The sequence below is a fragment of the Leopardus geoffroyi genome, chromosome D2, assembly GCF_018350155.1.
Source record: "Leopardus geoffroyi isolate Oge1 chromosome D2, O.geoffroyi_Oge1_pat1.0, whole genome shotgun sequence".
NCBI classification, from domain to species: domain Eukaryota; kingdom Metazoa; phylum Chordata; class Mammalia; order Carnivora; family Felidae; genus Leopardus; species Leopardus geoffroyi.
In genome coordinates this window covers 73,788,038-73,814,256 of record NC_059334.1, presented here as the reverse complement: position 1 = coordinate 73,814,256, position 26,219 = coordinate 73,788,038, and the positions used below count along the sequence as shown (strand labels likewise).

Below are 26,219 nucleotides of genomic sequence, written 5' to 3'. Positions count from 1 at the left end.
TAAACAGCTACCTCCCCTCTCTAGGCTTCAGTTTCCTCATCTGTAAGACGAGGGGCAGAGCTAAAGGCTCTGCTGAGACCCCTGTACCTCATACTCCAGCTGTTCTATGCCGTCCCCTTAGGTGAGGAGAAGAGAATGAATGTGAGGACCAAGGAAGCTGGGAAACGGGGGGGGGGGGGGGGGGGTGTGGTCAGAAGTCAGTGGCAAGAAACCCAAATGTATGGAAACGCTCAGGGCTTATTTAAATGGTCTATTCCCAAGTGTCCCCAGCGGGGCCAGCTGACATCAGTGACAGACGTTCGGAGCAGATAGATGCATCAGTGGTTTTTATTGGTGTTAACGCAGTGACCGGACTGTGCCTGGACTTTAACAGGGCGTGAGGGTGAGGAGAACGTCTTCTCTCACAGTGCTTTCGCTGCAGAAGTTGTGCCTGCCGACAGAAATGAAAGCTTCGTAAGCATCGGGTAGCTTTACATGGAGTTTTAAGTTGTTAAGAAAAGATGATTGCCGATTTAGGATTCACAAGGAATGAGGCAAACACTAGGGTCGTAGCTTCAACCAGTTACTGGAGAACTTGGGTTTCCCGTGAGACGGGTGGCTGGTGTCTGCGACAAGGTCCCCCGTCAGCTGTTGCTCAGAGTGGCCCTGGTCTCTGGGTCCTCAGTCCGACAGGACTGTGGGGCATTGAGGCAGCAGCTAGAACTCTAACTGGCCTCTTTCTCCACAAGTCAGCATGGGTCCTCCTTGAGCACAGCCCATTGGTGCCCAGATGGGCTCACTCTTGACTGAGCCACTCTGTAGACTGGATTCAACCTTGTAACAGCTCCAGTAAACTGAGCTCTTACTACAGGCAATGACACTGACTGATTCGCTTGTGCAAACTTCACCCTCACAACACATGTGTGAGGAAGTATTACTATGAGTCCTGCGTTATGGGAGAGGAAACTGAGGCACAGAGCGCTCTCAGTAAGTGGAAGAACCAAGATGCACATACAGGTCTATCTGATGCCATAGTCCACGTTGTCCATGGCAGAGTCACCGTTCAAGTCTCCCTTGACTTGCCTTCTGCACCTGAAGTCGGTCAGTGGATCTTTCCCTTTGGGCTCCCCACTCCCTCCTTTCTAGGGGGGGGACACGGGGCTCGTTACTTGAGTCTCTGAGTGTTGGGATCTTCATTTGTTGAAGAAGGCACAGTTCCCTCCCATGATTGCTGAGATTCCCATGTTAATAATGCAACATCTTATGACCATAAATATGAAAAAGCTTTATAATTGATAAAAAAAAAAAAAAAAAACCATTGTAGATATAAGTGACTATCATTACTGTTGTTCCAAGAACCAAGCGCTTCTTGGATCTCGCTGCCTTTGAGCTCTGAGGCTTTGCCTGGTTTTACCTGTCGTCTTCACTGTGGTCTCTTTTGTATTTCACCTGTCTTGCTGCCCTAGCTGTATCTGCAATCATATTTCCTGTTCTCTGCACCTCGAGCCCTGCCTGTCACCTGCAGTCTGGGATCGCCTGCCCCTCACACACCAAGCCCATCGCCCATGCTGGTTTTGATCTTCTTGTATTTTTAAAAATCTGATGTCCCAACATCTCGCTTCTCTTAAGATAGATTTCCTCTGGGGTCAACAGACAGGGGAAGAAGGGACACGCAGGCCACTGGAGGGTTCAGAAGGCAGCTAATGACCTCAGGGCCTCAGGGGTGGCCTTGAATACAATTTGTTCCATTTCTAGAAAGTGCAGAAATTCACAGCCTTTCCTCAGAAAACCCGGAAGGCACAATGTTCTGGCTGATTCGGTCTTGCGTGTGCTTTCCTTCTTCAAATCTACCTGTGAGTGTGTCATCTCCCGGGATCACTCCGCATTTTTAAGGTTCTAGCAATAGCATCTTCTTCTGACACATTTTTAACCACACAGTCCCAGGAGCCAGGCCACAGGTCCATGTCCTGACGGGGCCCTGGGAACTGACTTTAGAGGCTCACTGTCCTCCGATGGAGGCGGGCAGGGAAGTGCTGGCCGCACCTGTGGCCTGCGGAAGGTTCTCCCCTCCGGCTTCCTCAGTGCTGTGCTCTCGCTGACAGATCTATCTTATTCTGCTGACCGCCTGGCTGGGCCAGCCCCTCACAGGGATATGGAGGACCTCACAGGGGTCAGCCTGCCTGAGATGCAGCTGTGAACTCTGCCAACCCGCCCTCCCGGCCTGGGGGAGTCACATTCCCTGAGGCCCGAGTTTAGCAACCTCACTTAACCTCCCAAGCCTCAACACCATCAGTGACCAAGCTCCCAGGATCCCCTTCCACAAAACCACTGCAGGAGGGTTCTGCTGACCGGAATTAGGGTCCTGGCCTTAGCTCTGCCCCACTCAGGTCACTACCCCCACATCCTCTGGCCGCCACAGCAAGTGACGCCGAAAGTCAGGATAAAGATTCCGCAAGTATTGTTAGCCCAGCTCTCTCTTGTCTTACTCAGATTTTATATCTTTTGCTGAAACTACTTTAGTTTTTGTCTATTATCCTGAAATTCAATGATCTTCCCTTCTTTATAATGTAGCTCCTCTCTAGCCCATACTTATAACCTGATACTTTCAGAAACTATTTCTTTCTTCTCTTTCTCATTTTGCCCCCTTAGTTTTTCTCGAAGGCAGTGACCTGCATCTGTGTTCTTCTTCTCAGATAAGGCTGAGAACACCCAACAGAAATGCTTTACCTCGTCTGTCAGTTGTTTGCCTACAAAGAAAAGGCCTCAGGTGGGTAGATTGTCTTGGCTTTTCTGGCTGAACCGTGACTGACTTTCTGGAGTGAGTTTCCATTACAAACACCAATCTTTACCAACACCCTGAGGCACAAGCCAGCAAAGATACACATACACTGTTTTCTCCTCTCCCTCTTGGACGGTGATCTTGGCTGCACCCACTTTGGGGAAGGTTGGGTTTATCACGTTGTTGTTCCAAAGAAACTTGACTTTCTCAATGGTTCCAATATCAAGCTTTGCATCAAACTGATTAGAATGGGTAGAGCCTGGTGTGAGAATCCCCCTTGAAATAAAGAAATAGAAACATTCCATGCACAGAAACAAGTTCTAATCACCAGATAAGACCATGCCACTCTTTTCTACTCGAGATTAATGAAATTATTTTTTTTTTAAATTAGTTCTCAAATAAAGGATGGAGAAATGGAGAAGCCAGCAGCCTCAAACTATTGCTTGAATGTTGTTTTCTCAAACTCAAGTTAGTTTCTACTCACAATGTTCTTATAGAAAACTATATAATTCCTTCATATTTTTTTCTGGAAGAGTTATTTGTACAGTAATAAGTTATTCACTTAGTTCAACACAACATGCATGTGTTACTATGCTAATAAGGAAACATGACACCTGGGGGTAATATTATTATATATGCATATATATATATATGTGTGTGTGTGTGTGTGTGTGTGTGTGTGTATGTGTGTGTATATATATATATATATATATATATTTAATCTATTTTTTAAAACAAACCTATCAAAAGAGAAAAAAACTATTGCCTGGATTTATAATTGAGAAAAGAAAATTGTCAGCAGAAGTCTGAAAGTCACTTTAATATATACAGCAAATAATTTAAAATTACTTGATAAAGAGAAGATAAACATTTCAGTGTGTGGACTTGAAGTTCGTGTATATCATCAAGTGAGATGCGGTGCTAAAAAAGGAAACTTACCTGATGACATCGAATTGGTGAGTGTTTCCCTTATTTCCAAACAAAGCAACTTTGACCTGACCAGTGGCTATTTTTCCAGACAGTGTTATAGACACTCCGTATCTCCAGCCTGCACAGGGGATAGAAAAGATTTCAATTTATTCATGCGCAAAATAGTTGACCCAAATTTCAGAATCCTGTCATCCCTTACACCGAGGCATCAAAGTATAAGAAATCCTACTAATCTACAACTCAAAGAGGCTATAAGGAGAGGTACGTACCTAGCGGTATTCCCTCTCCAGAGCTACACTGCCCAGTAAAGGGACATTACCCATAGGTGCTGCTTTAAGTTCACACTAAAGAAGATCAAAAATTAATTCCTGAGTCTTACTAGCCACATTTCTAGGGTTAAATTGCCACACGTGGCCACTGGCTACCGTTTTGGGCAACAGGGAGCATTTCCATCATTGCAGAAAGTTGTGTTGTACAACTCCGCTCGAGAGGGACCGCACTATGAGATAAGGTGAAAAGAGAAGGGACAAGGGCTTGTTCCCATGGTAGGAAAAGTAGCTCAAGAAAGTAGTCCTGCGAGAACCTCAAGAGCAGGGACTGTGCTGCACACCTATAACCACATGCTCACTCATACACACACACGCACAGATCCACATCTACACCCACACGCACACACACATGTACACACGCATGTACTGAAACACACACACATCATTTGCCTGGCTCCCACTTGTCCTTCACATCCCCGGGGATGCTGTCCCTGTTCTTTCCTCTGGGCAGGGCCAGGTCCTCGGTCCCGGGTTGCCAAGCAGCAAGTCGCCACGCCCAGCACACTGGGGCTGCGCGCTCGGTTTCCGCCTTCTCCGCTGGGTGATGCATTTCGTGCACAGAGCGTCTTGCTCATCCCTGCATCCCTAGTGTCCACATAGTCTGTGGTTCCTACAGAAGTGGCAGTTGAGGAGTATGTGGCTTTCAAATGTTTAATTTGTCGTTTTAAAATACGGGCCAGCATTTCATGCATCACAACACTGGAAGGCTTGATTAACCATTGTCTTAAAATATGTATGTGAGTGTATATATATATATCTATATCTATATATATGGTGATATATATATATATATCTATATATATATATGGTGATACATATATATATATATATATATATATATATACATATGGTGATGAAGATGTTCTATATCTGGATTGTGGAGATGGTTACGATGACTATTCATCTATCAAAACTCATAGAACTATATACTACAAAGGGTGGATTTTGCTGTCTATAAACTGTACCTCAATAAACCTGACTTTAAAAACTAGATAAGGCATATGTCTTTATATAAAAGCAGTGACTTTTTAAAAAAAATTTTTTTAATGTTTACTTATTTTTGAGAGGGAGAGAGAGGCAGAGCATGAGCAGGGGAGGGGCAGAGAGAGAGGGAGACACAGAATCTGAAACAGGCTCCAGGCTCTGAGCTGTCAGCCCAGAGCCCGACGCGGGACTCGAACCCACAGACCGTGAGATTGTGACCTGAGCCGAAGTCGAACGCCCAACTGACTGGGCCCCCCAGACGCCCCAACACAGTGCCTTTTTTTAAAGTGCAACTTCTTAGGGAACAATCACAGGGAAGGTTGGCACAGAGTGGCCCAAATGTGCCCTATCTCTACCCTATGACCTAGACGAGTCAGCAGATTTTTGAAAGAAATCACTCCTTCCTGATTCCCGCCCACCCTCCACCAGAGACGGACCCCTACGTGGGGCTTCGGGGACACAGGCACAGAGAAGGAGAAGTGGGGAGATAGGAACTGGACTTCTTAAAGGGCCCAGACCAGCAAAGAGCTGGTACCAAATAAATGTTTGATAAAGGAATAGAAGAAGTCGTGTGCACGACACAGCCTTAAAAAAAGAAAAGAACAGCGCTCTGTGGAGTGGAAAGAATTCAGTGGTAAAAATTGCCACAGAGATGTGCAAGTCACGATTTCTCATGAATTGTGCTCCCATTCATTCCACTCATCTCATGGCATAGACACAGAAAGGAAGAAACGCAGGCTCTTTGTAAATCCTCAGCTGAGTCTTAAATGGGAGAGTTTGGTAGATGTGTCCCTCTGCTGAGATGGTCAGGATGTGCTCACAAGCACTCCAGGGGAGAGAGGAGTCTCTCTTGTATAATGGAAGCTAAACTTCCTCGACGTGGGTGAGAAGGGTCAAATGACAACTCACGAGCAAAATTGCTGGAGTCTCCTGTGTTCAGGAAGAATTTCTGTGGCTCGCCGCTCGTCCTGCCAGCAAATTTATCAGCATAGTGGCCCATCTGTGGGCAGCCTTCATCCGGGCAGGGGAAGCACTTGTTCTAAGAAGAGACAGATCAAGCCATAAGGTGTGAATTGGCTTTTTATGACCCACACATCTGAGGGAGCACTTCTCCTACCGTCTGAGTTTCCTCGCTTGTAACAGGAAGGAGATTGGGAAAGAGGATTTCTTTTTTTTTTTTTTTTGTTATTTTTGTTTTCAACGTTTACTTATTTTTGGGACAGAGAGAGACAGAGCATGAACGGGGGAGGGGCAGAGAGAGAGGGAGACACAGAATCGGAAACAGGCTCCAGGCTCTGAGCCATCAGCCCAGAGCCCGACGCGGGGCTCGAACTCACGGACCGCGAGATCGTGACCTGGCTGAAGTCGGACGCTTAACCGACTGCGCCAAGGGAAAAAGGATTTCCAAATTTCCTTCACCAAGGCTGGGACTCCCAAGCCCCTTGCACATCACAATGGAAAATACTGATTCCTGGGCTCCAGGTTAGGTGAATTACACCTTCCATCACGTGATGTGCTGCTACGTGGTTAACAGCCAAACTCCGGGACAAAGAGCCCTGACTGTATGTAGCATTTGCCACTGCCTGTGGTATAAATCTGTCTGTGGCCAATTCCAGAGGCCCAACCCCCCAGCCTGGCATCTAGAACTCCAGCGAGCGCCTTTCCTTCTCTCTGGCATAGGACTTCTTCTCTCCTACGTTCTGCCGCCCTTGCTCTGCCCTGTTCTTCCTCCTAAATGCTATGCAGATTCAAACAACACCTTCTGCAGGAAAGTTTTCTAGATCATTGAAAGGATTGTTCTGATTTCCCAGCGTCTTCCTCACCCACATGACTCATCTGGAATTTTAGTCACTTACTGCCTAACTCCCCCCCCACTGCTTCACAGGATCATAAACTCTGAGGGCCCATGCAAAACAAGTAAGAGATGGTCAGAAACTGGTGAGAGGGTGCTGCAAATCCCAAACATAGCGGACAACCAGCCCACAGAGGGACTCAAGGGATAATAGCTTACAGACTCAAAGGCCTTGTAGGAAGCGCAGGGGTAAGAAGCGAACCCATCAGGGCTGAGGATGCTCTCCGAGTAATACTTGTAACTTCTCAGGTGATTGCAAGCCACAAAATCCCGAGTCCCTGGGGAAACAAATGAGGACGTCTACATACGTGGTCTGGGGAGCTGACAGCTTCTGTCTCTCCAAGGGGAGAGATTCCAAAGTGGGGCCATACTTTGAGAAATGTAAGATTGGGTCAACTTAAGGTAGGTCCAAAATAAATGCCAGTGAACATAGAGAGGCTGCTTTCTGAGAGCGAGGCAGTGTTCCGAGTCCCTTACTTGCGTTGTTCCTGTGAACAATGCCTTTCTAGGCGGTAGGTACCAGACCATTTCTAAGTACGGGCGATACACAGATTACAGCCTCAGATGTACGGATTGCAGCCAGTAAGTGGCAGAACTGGCAATTAAACCCAAGCCCGTCTGGTGCTTGAGCCTATGCTGCTAACCATTGTGCCTTCCTGTGTCCCAGGCACTAGGCTAGAGGTCCTTGAAGACACAGCCAGATGTGAGGTGACCTCCTAGACATGATGAAACCAGAGCACGGACATTTTCATGCTTTGTTTAGGCAAATAACAAGGAGGCTCGGGTAGCTTGAGTTGGCTCTTTTTTTTTCTTTCTTAATAACTTTCCTTGGCCCCCACAGCTCCTGTCAGGTGACAGAGGTCACAGTATACCTTCTAGATATGACCCAAACTTGCTTGGCTATTACTGAGAGAGAGTTTGGGCTACCCTATCCATGGAAACTCTCATAAGAGACAAACACATACATCTGCATTCTTAATATTTGCTTCGATGTCATACATACCTGCCATTTTGATCGAATTCAGTAAGAATCTTTACTCGTTAGATTTGGTCAGACCACTAACAGTTTAAACCTGTGTGGTTCCAAGTGATGAGCTGGGCTGAAAAATTCACTTCTACGTTGTCCTTGTCACCTCATCAGATCCAAAATCTGTCGCTGAAGGATGACCTTCAGCCCAGGTGTGCTCCATCAATGGTGAAGAAGAACCCCAAATAGCACTCTCTCTGCTTCACCTTTCCTACCAGTGACTGTTTCTCATCCTGACCCAACATACAGGGGTGGTGACTCTCATTGGGCAAATGGCTCTGCCGTGGAAATGATCGGGGAGCATTGTCATTTTGGCTACGGTATTGAACAATACTATTCGTGAACCAGAGCCGTATCATTGACTCCCAAGGGGGGACTGGCAGAAAAATTCTTAGGATGTTTACTTTCATGGCATATCTTGTCTTTGTTAGGTAGCTGCCAACTGATTGGTGGAGTTATGGCTTTGAGCAATTTTGTCATTCTTTGTGGCTTGCACAGTCCAGGACACCCACGACGGTATTTTAAGGAAGTGCAAAACCAGTAGAGCGGAGATACGACAAGTAGTCTGTAGCTATATTTTTTCAGAAATAAGGTCTAGAAGGAGAAATTGTTTTAAAGAGCAGTTTCATTTTTGAGATTTGCTCTGGGAAGATACTGCTCACCCCAGGGAAGTGATGCCTCGCGCTGCTCTGGCTTTACCTTCCCAGATGCCATCGAGGTCCACGATCTGTGACAGGGCATTCTTCTTGCATCCTGGCATTTCCTCCCCTCCGTTGGGGAAGAAGTCGAGGTGACCTAACAGCTGTTTTGTTCCAAAACCTGAAACGTTTGGAATAGCAATGAGTTTTTCATAATGCAGGGTTATGCACCTTGGTTAAAACACAACTGCGCATGCTTGCAGCTAAAGCGTCATTGGGCTCACCCAGGAATGGGATCAGGGGTGCTGCATCCGTATGGATCACATCAACAAAGTCAGCATCGGAGGGATCGAGCCGAACCTCTTCAGGAGTACCCTGGAAGCTTGCTTCTACAGGATCCAACCCTAAAAGAGATGATCAGTGCTGCAGAATAGTAGGCCTGGCTGTAGGTGCCAGCAGGACCAAGGTGTACAGTTGCTCAGGCTGTGCATTGCTCAACTCGAGGGGTGCCATACTCTGAAGTCATGCAGTGCCATGGCCCTGCATATTGAATACGGGGACCTAGAGTTTCAACGTTGCTCATTAGAGAAGGGCTCCCGTGGTGTGGATAAAGAAGGGTAGATAAGCTAAGAGATTTAAATTCGTCTGACCAAGGATTTTTTTTCACATTATTTTCTCCTATGTACTTGGCAGATCTTTCCTCTTTAACATTCTTTTTCCTCTTCTCAAGTTTGAAGAAAAAAGGGATAAAGTAGCATGATATCATATTTATGAACACAGATTCTGGAACTAGGCAGCCTGACTCTAAATCCCTACTCAGCTATTTCTTGGGCAAGTTGCATGACCTTGGGCGAGTTGCTCAACCTATTTCTTGTGCCTCAGTTCCCCCGTTTATAAAATCCCGGTAATGATATGGTTACAATAAGATGAAATGAGATAATGTATATAGCTTTTAGCACAGTGGCTGGCATACCATCATGAGTGTATCAGTAAAATATTGATTACTATTATTTCCTCCTGACTATACTTCCTTCCTGGCAGGGCTCCTGAATTTGTCAATAGTTCTTTGAAGGTTTGGGCAGAGCAGCCGGCCAGAAAAGGCCCGGGCATAACCGTCTGTTGAAAATGAAAGGGAGAGCTCTTAGACAGCAGAGGCTTTCTCGAGCCACGCGGCAGTCGAACTGGGTTAGAATCTCAGCCCCACCACTTATTTATTGCGTGATTTAGGGCAAGTTATCCAGTTTCCTGAGCCTGTTTCTTCAGTTCTGGGGATTCAGTGAGGAAATGTAAGGCACTTTACATAGTATTTGGGCTAAGCAAGCACTTAATCTATGCTTACTATAATAATAATCCTAGCATTACATTCTTATGATTCTATTATATAATGTATGTTGCTGTCGTTGTTGTTGTTACAAAGTGAAGGCTTTGCTTGGCTTGCAAGAGTGATCTGCACCACTGGTGACTGGGTTTCTCCTACCAATAGAGGCTCTGGAAGCATGATTTTCATGTTCCACTCTGCCTTTGAGTTCAAAGAGAAGGGGGAAGGGAATAACAGTGTGCATTCTTAATTACATTTGCACACGCTCACATGGGCCTTCGTCTCCATTTTCCTGGCTGCCCAGTCCTGCTGAACGACCCACACTGCCAAGAAATGTGGATCTAAGGAGGAGGGATGGAGACAGACAGGAGAAGCAAGGGGAAGCAAAGGGGGGTGAACAAAAGCACCACCTCCCCTTCCAGAAAGATGGGCTTCCTGGGGGTTTCCTAGGGGCTTCCTGGGGGCTTCCTAAAATGTTCTGTGCAGAGCATTTTGGGGACAGACTACTTCGGGCCAGCTTCTGTCTGGTCGGCAGGCTTGCACCACGTTCTGGGGTCACTGGGGACAAAACCCGGGGCCCTGCACCTTGGGCCTTACCTGTAATTCTGCTCAGGCCTGGAGTCCTGCTCCCAGCCTCTCCCGCTGCGTGGGCTCCCAGGCTGTGGCCGATGAGGTGGACTTGGGAAGGAGAGTAGCTATAGTTTGTCTGGAGAGGGAAGAGTGCATGTTTTCAGAACATTTTTGTGCTGTGGTGTTTTGTTTTGTTTTGTTTTGTTTTGTTTTGTTTTACATGTGTGGTTTCTGTAACACGTAAACCTAATGTCGTTACCCCTCTGTTGAACACCTTCTGTGGCTCCCACTGCCCTCAGGATCAAGCCCAAATTCATTACGAGGGTTTCAGAGCTTTCCTTACTCAACACCCATTTTTCTAGATTCTTCTCTAGCCAAACCCTATGCAGGATTTCCGGGCCCTCGGATACATCATATTCCCTCATCTGTGGGGTCTGATGATGTTGCTGTCCACTCCCCAACCACTTGTCCAGCTCACATGACACAGCCTAGCCATCAGCTCTCAACTTAGATGTCTCTCCCTGGGAGACATCCTTCATCACGCCCCCAGTCCCCCAGCCCAGATTAAACGGTGCCCCCACATGTGCTCCCAATTAAGCCCTATAGTCCCCCCATTAGAACCCTGACCATCCTCTACTCTTGTTTCAAGTCTTCACCATGAGCTCCTCCAGGGCCTGGGACCTCACCGTCCTCTTGACCTCTTAGCAGAGTTCCTGACACTGTGCCCCCCAAATATTGGATGAACAAATGGCATACAGCTATGAGTGTTTGCACGTGTAGGTCTCAGAGACGTTCGCCCATGTATACTCGTTGATCTTCAGAACCTCTAGGACAAACATCACAGGTTTTAATTTCTGCAGGGGTGCAGAAGTAGTTAGAACCGATCGGTTCTTTTGTGGACCCTTTCACTATAAGACAGAAACAGCTCGGGCCTTTATCTGGGATAGAATATAGAGTCATGAAGAGTTAGCGACTTCACCGAAAGAATTCAAGACTCCAAGTTAGCCAGAATGAAAGACCCGGGTAGGAAGAAACAGCTGAATTGACGGTGGCCAACGAAATTCTCTGCCATCAACAGGGCCACCAACAGGGCCGTGGCGTTGGTACCTGCCAATCGCACCTGCTGCCCTCGGGTTCCATTTGGCGCTCCTTGTGAATGCCTTGTTTGCCCCACACAGAGACCACCCAGTGTAGGGGGGGGGGCCTGGCACTAGACAGCTCTTGTATTCCCCTGTGCTATGATTTTGGGGGACAAAATCCTTGACCTCTCTGGGCCTTAGTTTTCACATCTGTCAATGGAAGATGTTCATAAACATCCTTAGTTTTCACATCTGTCAACGGAAGATGCCTCCTAAGTGTTAGCTATTACTGATTTTTCTTCCACTGCCGTGTCCTTATTAAGGCCAATTTCAGCGTTTTAGAAGTAAGATTCCGAGACAAATACAATTCTTTCTATTTCTTGTCAAAAGCTATAACTCTCAGCTGCATCTTTAGCCGACAGAGACCCGGGGGCGCCTCCTGCCTCCCCAGCAGCCCTGCCGGCGGACTCACCGAGAGCATGCTGATCATCTGGGCCACCTGGGCACCCACCACCCGCACGTTGTTGGCGGCCTGTGTGTACGTGGTCTGGGAACCTTTCTTCCAGTCCACGCAGATGCAGTTCACCTCCTCCACCGCGAACATGTTCTGGTGTTGGAAAGACACCAGGATGTTACATAGGGGCGCTCAAAACCCCGTCTAACCAGGGCTCCGCAATGGTGACTCACAGTTACTACTGGTCGTTCTGTCTTTTCCTCGCTGGGGCGCTGAGACAAACCTGGCTTTGTTAGGAACCTTGTTGTCGATTAGGAGTCATCCCTCAGGGTAAAGGCGATGGTCAAGGCAAACCTATTCCCTCTCTAGCTTGCAGGTTAATTAAAAACTGGCCACTGTCTGGTTTTCTTTGACCAAATTCGGTAAAGTTGATTAGGTATGTGGGGGAACAACTGCATCCTTAGAAGAGCCCTGTTTTGAAGAGGCAAGGTCTCCAGTGCCGTCTCTGATGGCCAGTGTCCAAATGACCTTGTGGATTTGACCTTCAGCCCTCCTCTTGGCCTCTTGACATCCCTGCCAATAACCGGACTTGCCTTCACCCCTGCCTGCTGGGCATTTACTAAGCGTCTACAGTCAGGATAGCCCAGTATTTCATGGAGGAAACACACACCGCAGATATTTGAAAAATAAAACTGCAGCTGACTTAAAAAGAGATTGAAGAATTCTGAAAACTTCTAGGAGGTCAAGGAAATGGATGGAGCCTTAGACATTCTGCCAAGTAGTACATAGGCCAGCTTGAGTTGAAAACGGTTCTATAAATTTAAAGCCCACTTCAAATTTGTCACATCTATGATACTAATATGTGTGATCACGCACACAGAGATACCAAGAGTTTTTTCTCAGGACCTTTATTTTTAAAACAACCCTGAGGAATCTCTTACAGCCCTGAGGAATTTGGAGTATAAACTGTATCTTACACTGTAAGATACAGTTTATAGTTGTTCTGATGGGACAGAAGAGTTAAATGCCTGGCAAATCAAGGCCAAATGCAGAATGGCTTTAATTTTCTAGGTTTGTAACTTCTCCCGTTGACGTGATAGGTCAGAATTATTAATGTGTGTGTGGAGGACAGGCTGCTCGGGTAAACTCTTAGGCATCAGAAAAATGGATGGAATCAGTGTCTATGTAAAAAGAAAGGGTGACGGTGTATCATTATGTGTTTGTGTGTGTATGCCCGTGCACGTGTGTGTGCGTGTGTGTGCACGTGCGTGTTCTTCTGTTGTCTGTCCTTCTAGCCAATAGACGCTATGTTACATATAGTTTTGACACTTTCTATTCTGTAATTCGGTCTCCTGGTGCACCTTGGTTCTCCATTTCCCAAATAAATGGTTGTAGCAACACATCATCGCAGGGACGTGGGAGAGACTTGGACAGAAAGAACACCATCCCTCATGCGCAGGAACGCAAAGTGCCCTCACTAAAAACGGAAGCAGACCTTTGGCTTTGATTTAGCCAGAAATAAGATGGTGCAGGTGTTTGCCCACATAGCCAAGGCCACTGCTCCAGGCTACAGATGGCGTCCGGAAATGTGGACGTGAATTCTTACTATCGTAAAGAGAATCATTCTAATTGCCTGAAGTTGACTTGTGTGTAGGGATTTCCTGTCTCCAAGCTTATCTGCTGTGCTTTCTGGAAGGCTTGCTGCCGGGGACAGGGCAGACCATGGGGCTGGGAGCCGGCCCTACCTTGCACATCTCCAGAAGCCAGCTCTCTTCTCCCTTGTCTATGAAGCCGTGGATGATGAACCGGGTTTTCCTGTTTGTTTGAAAATTTGATGCTTCAATTGTTGATGGGTCAGAGGGAAGGAGAGTCTGTGACAAAAGCAGAAAGGGGTTGCATGTTTTCGTAGCCTGGCCATTCAGGCCTGCCTCTCCTTCTCCATTTCTGCTTGTTCTGACGCCTTAATCTTTCACACCTTAGCACAAAAGCCACCTCTTCCAGGAAGCCCACCCTGACTCTCATTTTCCTGCCTGCACTGATCACTCTGACCCCGGCCAGTCAGGAATTACTGTCTCCACTGGGGCTGAATCGTAGCCCACAGTCTTACCTCCACAGGGTTCTTGGTAGATGGGAAGCTTTGCCCCAGACCAGAATCACATAACCAGTTAGAGGTTCTGGCAAATGTGAACCATTCATTCATTGGAGCCAACATTTTACAGAAAACCTACTCTGTGTGGGTCTGGCTAGGCCTGGAGGGTGGGGGCAGCTGGAGGGATAAAGTGGGACAGAGCATGGTGGAGGAGGAGGGGACAGACACAAGAACCTTCTAGTCTGCGGGGTGGACACAACCCCTCTCCCAGTCACAATGATGTTGAAACGACAAAGTCTCACCTGAAAGTTGTTTGGGTTCTCATTGGTGTAGAGCAGGAAGCGGGTGCCGATTTTCTCGGGGCTCCAGGGGAGAACTTTCAGGGGCCTGGCTGCAGTCCCGGCCCAGGGCTCTGAGTCGGAGAAGCACCCGATATGTTCATAGCAAATTTCCTTTGCTGTAGAGAAAGGACGAATGTGCTCACGGCTTAGCTCCCCAGGCTGGGCTCCGGGGTGGGAAGGTGGGGGGTGTTTCAGCTTCTCAGGTCCTCACTGCTCTGCCCGGAGACAGTCTGAAGAATGGAGACACCCTGCCTCTCCCCACCCACTCTCTTCTTACCCCCAGTGCCACCTTCTGTTCTGCCATAGAGACACCAGCTGTGCCGCCGCTTAGAACCACCATCCAAACTTAGAAGTTCTGTGTCCCATCCCCAGCTCTTCAGATATACTTATTCGACTAACATGATAACACGCACTGATAAGTCAATCTGTTAACCCAGGCAGGTGTTTAATGCTTTACCTACGAGAGTCTAGTCTAAAGTACCTGGACGTGAAGACAGGCCGGTGGAGAGATGCTCTGAAGTGGGGTCCCCTCAAACTGCCTTGTCTCCCAGGCAGAGTGTTGACCCCACCTCCACCCCCACCCCGCCCCCACCCCCGACCCCACGGCTCTCTGGACCCTCAGAGTTGCCTGGAACCACTCACTGCCATGGGTAAGGCTTTCTCTGGCCGGTGCTGAGATGCTGCATTTAAGCCCTTCCCGTGGGGCAGGTGTGATGGTTTCCTACCTGTGACTGCTCCCAGCAGCAAAAGTGCGACTGTCCACGTGTTCACCATCTACAATAAATCCAGACATTCTCAGACTCACCAAAACTAACCAGAGCAACGAGCACAGACTTGGAGGAAGTCAGGTCTGGCTGCTTCAACAGCCGGCGGGAGGAAGGCCAAGGTAACTTACCCTGTGGGATGTTCCAGGCGTCCCTCCCTCTCCATCTAGTACCCAGGCTGGTTTTTTTTTTTTTTATACCGGAGCCTTATCATTTGGACCCTGCTTCAAGGAAACGGCAGGTGATAATAGAACATGCTGTGTGCACTTAATATTTTAATCTGCACAAATACACAAAACAAGATTAATTATAGTAGTCACACCTTCCTACAAGTCTGGGAAGATGAAGGAATGCTTGATTACAAGGGGGTGAAAATTCCCCTCACTTTGTACCCGCGTACCTGTGCATGTAATTATGAGCCTAGTGGGCCCCACTTTCCAATTTTCTATTTTATCACCAAGTAGTTTACAAGTCCCAGGAAGGACACAGCAGCAAACTCTAATAATGGAGGGTAGTATTCGTCAATTAGAATAAATGGAAATGCTCCCCCCGCTCCCGCCCTCATATAGCTGAAATAAAGGGAAATTCTGATCAAGAACTCTCTTTCTGTCTCCCTGTCTCTTTGTCTCTCTCTACTGATCTCTCTGTCTCTGGCAGTCTAATACCCGAGTGCATTAGTTTTGGAGACAGATTCAGCACCCTCCACAGTAGCCTATGAACACAGTCCTGCATTAACTGCCTGTTCCAGTTATCAAGTCCTAGGTAATGAATCAATGCAAAATATAATGGTTTCAAACAACAGAAGTTTATTACAAAATTTTGAAGAGCTAGGTTCAGGAGCCTCTAAAAGCCCACGTCATCAGACCGTGTCACGTCTACAGAGTTTCCCCAGACTCTCCGAAGTTTGCACACCTGTCCTATGAGACTAGGTCCCTGTGAGGCCATCATGAGTGACCCACAGACCCGTGCATCTGTGAACAGCCCCGCCAGTTCACACAACACGCAGATAAGCCTTCACAGCGCAAACACCACTGGTGCCCTACTCTAGTCCCAAGTCGAATATGCCTCAATGTCAAAATTCATGCTCTTTGTGAATAGCCAAAATGCTGGAAGACAGGTTGAAGGGCCTTCCTATTGAAATGTAAAAGACTTTCTCTGGGGTCATAAAGAATAGGAGCCAACAGTTACTGAGGCTTGCTACGTGTAGTCCGAGCCTTTTACGTGTATTACCTCATTTAAGCCTTACAACAACCTCATGAAGTGGGAACCATTATTTGCGCCCCCCCCCGCTTTATGAGTGTGGAAACTGAGGCATGGAGCGATAAATGAATTGCTTCATTCTGATAAAGCCACACAGGAAATGAGTGATGAGATGGGATTCGGATTCAGACCATACAAAGCAAAATAAGGAGTTGTTGAATATTTGGTGAACCTGAGCAAGTTGTCTGTCAATCTGTCGAGCATCATCCACATAGACTAAGGGAAACACTTACAGAGAATAAGTTGAAATAGAAAATAAACTGTCCCCCAAAATGTCAGACTTGAGTTGTACGACTGGCCTAAGTGATGAGATGTTTAAACTTTGGAGGTCTGCTCATATGGTCTGGAAAGATGCAATTTACAGACTGTGGTGAAGTCAAAGGCATTTATGCTTTTCTTTGACACTGTGGTGAAAAGATTTGTGATAATCTAAAGGTGGATGAATAGGTACATTAGTTGGTGGATGTCAGGTGACCTTGTCTGCTTCCTGGACCTCTTCTCTTGCAGCTGTTCACTTTAACCTCCACACGTGGCCACACTGGCCTCCATTGAACATGCCAAAGCCTCTCCTACCTTAAGGTCTTTACACTTACTTTTCCCATGTCCTGAAACTCTCCTCCCTAGACCTCCACTGGGCTGGCTTCTTCTTGTCATCCAACAATTAGTTTAAATGTCACCTCATTAGTGAGGCCACTGTTGAACAGCCCTGAGCCCCTCCACTGCCAGCCTCCTACCCAACCCCAGACCCCAGTTCCCTAGCACCTTATGTGTTTTCCTTTAGATCACTTATTGCAAGTTATAATCATCTTATTTATCTGTTTGTTTATTTATCTATCTATTTATTTATTTTTGCAATCATACTTTTCCCACCTTGGAGTGCAATTCTGTGAGGACAGAGACCTCATCGGTTTTGGCCACTGCTATCCCTCTAGCCTCTAGAACCATGCCTGCCACTGAAGTGGTTATGCATTAACGAAAGAACCAATATACATATGAATGGACTTGGTTGGCATTTTACCTTATTCTGAGAGTGAATTTCAGGGCTGGAGAAAGGTCATAGGGCCCTGCTTAAAGGAGGCGGAAAGACAGATATGTTGGTCTTCAGAGAAGCAGGGAGAAAAGATGTATCTGCTTAGATTTAGGAACAATAGCCATCACATGATCTGCCACTATTTCCTTGGGGGTCGGGCCCCCAAGCCCATTCTCCCTGAGCTTACCTCACTGGCAGTTCCCCTGTGGGTGCCATGCTCACCCCAAGGGAAAGGCCCCTGCTTCAGAGTTCGATGGTTGAGACCGCCTCAGGGTGATCAGGGTTGACTTAGGAGTCCTCCAGGCAGGACTGGAGGGTTCCATCTGCGGCAGCCACGTGAGTCTGGTGGTGGCAGTGAGTGCGGGCTCTCCAGCACTGGACGATAGGGGCACGGGCATTCAGGGGCAAGGGGGTTTCCTTCTTAAAAAAACTTTATTACACACCTGTTTGTATACAGGTAATATATGCTTCTACACATCTGATATGGCACAAAGTTAAAAATGGATCCTTTACCAGATCTTTGTGTCATTCCAGAGATATTCCGTGTATTATGTATATACATATTATATATTTTTTAAAAATATAAATGATTGGGGCACCTGGGTGGCTGAGTCGGTTAAGCGTCTGACTTTGGCTCAGGTCATGATCTCACAGTGTGTGGGTTTGAGCCCTGCATTGGGCTCTGTGCTGACAGCTCGGAGCCTGGAGCCTGCTTTGGATTCTGTGCCTCCCTCTCTCTCTCTGCCCCTACCCTGCTCATGCTCTGTCCGTCTCTCTCTCTCTTCCTCAAAAATAAACATTAAAAAGTTAAAAAAAAATATATATAAATGGTTAATATAATACTACACACTATTTTGCAACCTGATTCTGAAAAATTTTCTGTAGTCTTAAAAATCATTCCTTATCAGTGCATCTAGATGCGCTCCAATCTTTTTTCCAGCTGCACAATATTCTAATATTTGGATATCTCCTTAATCATTCCTCTTCTGATGAACATTTGGTTGTTTTCAGTCTTTAACTACTGAGCACAATGCCTCAGTGAGTATTCTTATACATTAGTCACCTGGATGGATGGTGTAGCTGTGGGATAAATTCCTACAAGTGGAATTTAAGGGTTAAAAGATACATGCATTTCACATGTTGCTAGAGGTTGCTGCCCCAGGTTTCTATGCTCTGATAGCCCCATTATCCGGAATCCCTGTGTGTGTTGGCTAATCTCCCCACCCCAATCCTGAAACAATAGTGAAGTACAGACCATGAGCTATTTCAACAGGCAACTTTTAGGGGTATGCTAGTTATTCTTTTGGTTGCAAGCAACAGAAATCAATTCTGGCTAGCTAAAAAAAATGTTAAAGGAGGGATTTATTGGAAAAATATTGGGGGCATCTTGTGGAATCCATGAGACCTAGGGAAGTCCCCTAAACGGGACCACCCTAGAGACCTCAGCTGGTTGTTCTCAGATTCCTTCTGCTTTGGACCTGATAGAGCTTCAGGCTGTGTGCGTCTCAGCCCAGAATTTTTATTTACCAGACAATTGGCCTGGTTAGGTCAGATGCTGTCTCTCAGTTAATTAGCAATGGGATCTGGATCCTGTTGGGTGTTCCTGGCCAAGGGGACCCATCCCTGTGCTCCCAGACATGGAGGCGTGGTTGTGAGCTGGGCAGCCGCTGCAAGAGGTGTGTGGTTCCACAGTAATAAAATAACCATCCTGAATCAGCCGACTCTACTCAGTGCGTACAAAAGTGCAGTCCGTGGCTCAGTGAAGGTAGCTGGGAGATTTCTTTAAAAGTATTTTTTGTATTTGTCCAACCTTAAAGTCATGATCTTTATGAACTACCGAGAGTGAATGATGACTGTGGAGTCATCATCGTATCAGGGCTGAGCAGAAAATTGTATCAGGGCTGTTGTCTTGTTTTAGAGATAAGGAGAAGCAACCCTGTGTTCATCGGCATTGGTTGTTTAAGATGAGGCGTACTGCATTGGAGCACTTTGCTTTCTGCAAAAGTCAAAGCGCGTGAACTAAAAAGGCGCCCTCAATTCTGACAACAGCAGTGAGGACAAGGCAGTGTAAGAAGTCCAGAGACAAGGTCAGCCTGACCCATTGTTAGGAAAACCCTTCTGACACCTGACCTGCCTCCAGACTTCTGCGAGGTTGACAAACAGGTTGGAGATGGCGATAGATGGATTGTGAATGGTCACAATTCTTCGGCCCCTCCCCCTCCTGCACTCATGCCTTTTGCAGGTGACCTTACAGCTCTTTCCATCAACATCTGGAGTCTATTTCCCCACATTCGTATCTGGGCAAGATGTGTGACTTGATTTGTCATTAAATGTCATGGCAGCAACATCTTGGAATAGCTCAAAGCCACCCAACCCCAAGTATGGGAGAGATCTAGCCAAGATTAGCAGCACTGATGACTCAACCTACTTTGACCAAAGACACACGAGTGATTCCAGCCAAGAACAGAAGAAGTACCCAGCTAACCTGGAGATTTGGGTTTAAATATATGCCTCCTGTTTAACAAGCCAGTAGCTAACCAGTACAGAAACCCAGCCCAGTCAGGCCAAGGATTCAGAGAGAGAGCAGTTCTCATTGCCTGACCATCTCCATTCTTGGGTACACAGCATCACATGAGGGTGTACTCTTTCTTAATACAGTGAGGAAACTCCCACCTCATCAATAGACACTGTGCCCTAATGCACTGGCTCCTATTAAATGCCCTGGTGGATTAAATTGGACTAATCCCCTGGCAAGATGAAGGTCTAAGCCTTTAAAGTCTCTTTGACTAATTAATCCATTCTGAAGCCGATAGAAAGATTTCTTTAAACAACATTGACAACTGAAATCATGTATACTGAATGAACTTAGATCTTGAGGGAATTAGGCAGGGTTCATATGTGCACAAATCTAGAGATATCTTTGGAAACCATGACTTCATTTCTACCAGACAGTTTTCTTGTCTTCATTGTGTATGGTCTTTGAAGATCACAGAGTAAAGACTGAAGTTGCCAGCTATCATCTGCCATGTCCACATGTCCAGGTGGAGCCAAATAGCTGTTTTTCTCCAGCCACTAAGCTCTGTCCTTATTTTCTCCTTCAATCTCAAATTCAGAATGTGCTGATACCTTGTCATCTTGTAAGGGAATAATCTTCTGAAGAGAAGGGTTGGTTCAAACTGGGTTTTCAGAACCCTTTAAGTCCAAAGAGGTTTTGGTCCTGAGAAAGCTGTTTTCTAAGTCTTTTCTATAGTCTGGACACTCACACACATCAACTGAACCACATTGCTAAACATTCCTTGTACTGGAAGAATTTGTCCTTGTGTGTTGTTGTAATGGAACTGGATGTAAGGTTTTGCCTTATCATCAGTCAACTCTTGACTTCTTTTTTTTTTTTTTTAAGTCAGAGATGCCCTGTCTGTGGGATGTGAACTCAGCAGCTGAGTGTAGCCCAGACTTCCCCAGTCCTTTCCAAACCCATCGGTAGGTCCCATCAGTTCATTGGGCTAACAAGAAAAAGTCTGAGGCCACACAGATCCTGGTGTCCCTTGGAGAGCATTATGCCCCAAAGTCTGAACCCCGTCTTACCTACTTGATGAAGGCTTTCTCCTTCCTACCCCTTCCCTCAGTCTCTCTCCCCAACTTCTCTGTCTTCCCAAAGCACCTCATACTTTCTGACACTGCTTTATAACTCTTTCCCTGTCCAGTTCCCTTACCAGACTATAAGCTCCTGGCAAGGTGAGGAATGTGTTATTTATTTCACATCCTTAGTGCCAAGACCAGTGTCTGAAATATGGTAATGGAGATTCCATGACTGTTTGTTAAGTTAAATAATGTACTTAATTTTAGTTCTAATGAGGAAATGACCAAGCTGGCATCACTTCCAGAGAAACCGGAACAGGAACAAGGTGGGATGCTGTGGTAGCCACAGAGTGTGCCACTCAGATCCTTTTAGGAGAATCTGCTGCAGGAGCCCAGATGCCACCCATTGGACCCACCGTGGCCCAGAAACAGAAGCTACGCTCTGCCAACTGTCCCCAGCCAATGACTGGGTATGACACAGGTACCAGAGACCATCCACTCCTACCTGAAGTACAATTCCTGCAAAGGGCCGCCTTCATTCGGGGACTCTCCATGAACCTGGCCAAGATTTTCTCAGAACTTTGCTGAGGACTGAAACTCTTTCAACCCAATCTTTCCTTCCCTCTCTCCTCTCATGGGTGTCAGACCTGCATTACAATATGACGGTTCTCCCTGCCTGCTCTCATTTTGTCCTTTTTTCTTCTTCATAGACATTTCCCTGAATAAATCTTTTGTATCTCTGATCCCGTCTTGGGGTCTGCTTCTCAGAAGACCCCACTGATGGGGGGTCACCTGGGTGACTCAGTTGGTTAAGCATCTGACTTTGGCTTAGGTCCTGATCTTATGATTTGTGAGTTCAGGCCCCATGTTGGGCTCACTGCAGTCAGCGCAGAGCCCACTTTAGATCCTCTCTTTTCCTCTCTCTTCCTCTTTCCCACTCATTCTCTCTCTCTCTCAAAAATAAATAAAAACATTAAAAAGAAGAAGACCCCACTGACATAAGCATAGAAACAGATCAGGAAAAGCAGTTGAAAGAGAAAAGTTCAGGCTAGAACCAGAGACAATGTTCATCCACCTCTGGCTAAAGTCTCATCTGTACCTTAGAGCAGAGAAGTTGGTAATAAACCTTATATGTAACCTACATGAGGCTTGAATATGATTTATTACTTAGAGTTGTGTATGTGACACGTGTGTGTGCACGTATGTGTGTGCATATGTGCTGAAGCGAACTGTCTGTTGGGTGTAAATTTATGGAATTCATGCGGATTCCCTTCTTTTCAGCTAATTTTTATTGCTGCTGTCTTTGTGTCTCAAGATAAAAAGAATCATTTTGAGTCTTTGAAGAAGGATGCATGAATTAGCTTGGATTCAAATGATGTCTAAATAGTTAGAGGCAGGAAATAATTATTTTAACAGTTGGAGTCCAAGTTCCTTTTAGGGCAGGATGGCCTTTATTTAGAAAATATTCCATGATCCACTTTGGCTGGAGAAGATGAGGTTCCAAAGGCATGGTCTCCAATACTTGAAAACACTGGTAAGTTCCTCTGCACAAGGTAGGATCAGGAGTTTGGGAGAGGGATAAAAGTCAAAGAGGGGTCTAGAGAAGTTGAGGGGGTATTTTTAGGCGGCACAGTGGTTCTGGAGCCTGAGGAAAGTGACTAGTGAGGGGTTCCCAGGGGCAGGTCGCTCACGTTGCTTCAAAAGCAACACTCCTGTATCTCCCCCAAACTTCCAGAACTTACCACCACTTATTCAAGTGGCTTGTATAAATTAGGGGAGAGAAAAATCAAGGCGAGAGCAGAGACCATGTAACAGCCCTAGGAGATGAGTCCCCGTGAGGGTCCCAGAGGAGCGAGAGGTCAAATCTGCAGTTGCCATGAAGTCAGAAACTGAATTCTCAGAGCTCTTGAGATAGCACCACTATGGACGGGGCGGGGGGGGGGGGGGGGGGGACGAGTTGGATCTGCCCAAGGGTTAGAAAATAAATTTTTATTTGGGGTGACTATACCCATTCAGGAAGTACCAGGTAATTTCCTCACCATGAAGCACCCTCCCATAGTCTGTCGCCATTTAGGCAAACATTCATCCTATTATTTGCACTGAATGTTCCTATAAACCCTTATCATGGTACCATATATTAGCTTTAAGGTATTTGGGAAGTTCAAGGCGGTGGATACTTACAGCTACATAGGTAGTAGGCAAAAACATGTTAATTTTTTACTTGCTAGATTTAGGGAATCTACTTTTTATATTTCTCCCACCTTTCCTTTGGCTGTAGTGTGTTTGTGTGTGTGTGTGTGTGTGCGTGTGTGTGCATGCATACATGTGTATATGTACACAAGAGTGCTAGAGGGATTTGGGACAAGAAGAAATACCTTTGCAGAGTCTTGAATCTCAGCAGCTGTTACACAAAACAGCGACAAATCCTGGCATCCTGGAGCAGGAATAATGAGCTGGCCAAAGGACACCAATAGTCCAGCAGACCAAAAGAGACGCATGAAAAATTTCACATCACAATGACCTTGGGAAAACCTAAATCCACTAGTAAATAGCTTGCTACCTCAGGCGAGTTGTATGATAAACTCTCTGTGCTTCAGCTGCTTCTCCTGAAAATGGGGATAAAAGCACCCACCTTATAGTGTATTGTCAGAATTAAATGAGTAAATATGCATAAAGCACTTGGAATAGTGCCTGACACACTGCAAGCATAATGCATGTGTTAGGAAAAACAAAAAAGAAACGGAAAGGGCAGTCCATTGCCTTCTGAAAGAACATTTCAGAGGAGCAAGCAGAACCAGAGTTGATGCATCCAACCATGTTAGCTCTTAACATCCAAGAAATAAAGGAATAAAGGACTAAAGAAATAAAGTCCAGCAAGAAACAGGTTAAAAATCACATGCTCAAAGTGAACCATTTATACATGGACTGGCTCATCCTTTCAAATGGATATAGAACTCCTACCTAAAGGGAAGAAAAAAAATTTGATTTGGGGCTCTAGAAATAGGAATATTTCCGAAAAATTTACTGAGACCAGAAATAGGTAAATGATTTGAGTAAACGTTTCTTTTAAAACAATTAAAGTGACTTGCAAACTGTTTCATTATGATGAAAATGGATATCCTTCTTAATAAGAGGGTTTTTAACAGATGTATTTTTTAAGATTAAATTCTTTTAAAATCCTTTGTTCCATCTTGTTACTTGAGCAAATTTGCAGACAATGTTTTCATTCATTTCTTTTATTATTCATTATTCATCATTATCAGTGTGTTATAGAAAAAGTCCAGGAGGCATCCATAGTAACTATAATTAAAAACACTTATTAAGCACTCAACACAATTTAAGCACGGTGTTAATCTCTTTACTGGAAATGCAGGGTTTAAAAAAAATCCATACATACAATGAAGACACCAAAGTTTACATTGTAACCATGACATCCACCCTCAACTCTGTGCTCATATATTTAGCAGCTCACCTGACATCCAAGTTGGATGTCTGATGAGCATCTGAAATCTGACATGGCTAAACCCTGTCCTCCCTCCTCAAATCTGTTCCTCCCAGTGCATTCCCCATTTCAGTCAATGGCACCTCCATCCTTCCAGGTGCTCTTGTCAAAGCCCCAAGAATCTTTCCTTCCATTCAGATATTCATTCCCCGCCCACACGGTCCACGTGTGTGGCAGATGCTGGCTTCACATCTTGTCCAGGAGTGCACCCTGACTGGTATAAGCCAATCGGCACATTCCATTTCTCAGGCCACAGGCCAATCAGAGTGAACCTCAGAGATTTTGTTTGGGAAGATGGGGAGGAAGTTGCACTTTGTGCCTCTTACTGGATGTGAAAGAGAAGGTCTGCATGGCCCCAGTTGCGGTAAGTGGCCCTTCTTCAACTGGGACAGGAGCTTGCCTTGGTATGAAACCATTAGGCACCATAGACAAGAGAGCACAGGAACAGAAAAGAAGTGGCTCTTGAAAAGGTCATTAAGTTGTTAGATCAACCAAACCTGAAGCTTCCCTACCCCTGGGCTTCCCAATCATGTGAACGAATACAGTTCCCTATGGCTTATGCCAGTTTGAATTAGAGCTTTATGTTCCTGCAAGTGAAAGCATCCTGATCAATACAGATTAATAATTCTCAGAACAAGTCTTCATGTGTTGATCAACTTGCCTATACTTTGGTGAAACACAGAATGAAAAGCATGTTCACATCTCTGTGGCTTTGGCTGTATTGTTCCCTCTTTCTGGAGTGCCCTACCTGTCATGTCCTCTTGGCAAATCCCCACTCACCTTTTAAGACCTTTCTCTTTTAGGATATTAGTGATTGGACATGGCCTAATTTTAAATACCTGACTCTAGTGGAGTCATTCATTCTTTTCATTAGTGAGTTGGTCATTCAGAAAATATTTATTTGATATCCTACTACATGCCAGGCCTTTGCCAGATACATACAACATGTAACCCCCTTAATGAGAGATATGCAGACAATTATGCATATATGCAAGCAATTATGATATAGAGGAATAAGTGGTGAGATGGGGGGAGTTCTGGGTGCAGCAGTAAGGCAGTGGGACAGCCTCTAATCCAGTCTTAGGGGATATGGTAATGGATGTGAAGAAAGCTTTCCTGGAAGAAATGATGTCTACACACAGATTTAAGAACGAGTAGGAGTTAAACAGACAGAAAGACAAGGGAAAACACATCCTAGGGAGTGGAAGGGTTTGTGCAAAGGTCCAGCACCATCCAAGATCAAGGTCCTTTTGGACACCAGAAAGCAGATTTCTAGAAGGAATATGGTGAGAGAGAATGTTAGAGTCTTTGGTTCCTGGAGAACACTGGGAGGATTTTTGATTTGTGCTTTTTAGAAAGATTAAAAAGGCTGCAGACAGGAAAGGAGCCTGGGGGGACCCCACTGGGAGCAGGGGGACTGGTTAGGAAGCATTGGATCTCCTATGTCCTTTTATCCTTATGTGTCATCTTTTCTGAGATGTCTGATTACCCCCAACAAATGTAAAGATGGGACAATGATAAAGGTTGGTACTTGGCCATGTGCACACTGGGAGGGGATCATCTTGGATCTGGAAGTCTGCCTTACGTGATCAGAATGACATCAGTAATATTAGCAATGGGCATGATGTCAGTGCCAAGTAAACAATATTCTCAAAGCTCAAATGCCACACAATAGGTATGTAACCAGCTTCAACAGTCATTTATGGTTCTTCAGA

General features: G+C 45.8%; 1 protein-coding gene across 1 annotated transcript; it reads right to left on the bottom strand.

Annotated features, from left to right (window-relative positions):
- Positions 1 to 309: 309 nt before the first annotated feature.
- On the bottom strand, positions 310 to 15,342 carry PNLIPRP1 (pancreatic lipase related protein 1). Its single transcript, XM_045439073.1, has 13 exons — positions 15,265 to 15,342; positions 15,095 to 15,143; positions 14,331 to 14,485; positions 13,685 to 13,810; positions 11,958 to 12,092; positions 10,434 to 10,542; positions 8,803 to 8,922; positions 8,580 to 8,699; positions 7,013 to 7,131; positions 5,911 to 6,040; positions 3,698 to 3,806; positions 2,867 to 3,034; positions 310 to 430 (listed from the first exon to the last, which is right to left on the bottom strand). Exons 2-13 carry the CDS (start codon positions 15,141 to 15,143, stop codon positions 367 to 369), a joined length of 1,404 nt encoding a protein of 467 aa, XP_045295029.1. The 5' UTR covers positions 15,265 to 15,342; the 3' UTR covers positions 310 to 366.
- Positions 15,343 to 26,219: the final 10,877 nt, after the last annotated feature.

Bases quoted from the DNA above. Each gene is read 5' to 3' on its own strand.
- PNLIPRP1 (XM_045439073.1), bottom strand. From the start codon at position 15,143: ATGGTGAACACGTGGACAGTCGCACTTTTGCTGCTGGGAGCAGTCACA. The intron at 10,543-11,957 runs GTGAGTCCGCCG...TTCCCTCTCCAG, and splicing joins AGATGATCAGCATGCTCTCG to ACAAACTATAGCTACTCTCC. The intron at 431-2,866 runs GTATGTGTATCT...TTCTGTCGGCAG, and splicing joins GAGGGAGAGGAGAAAACAGT to GCACAACTTCTGCAGCGAAA.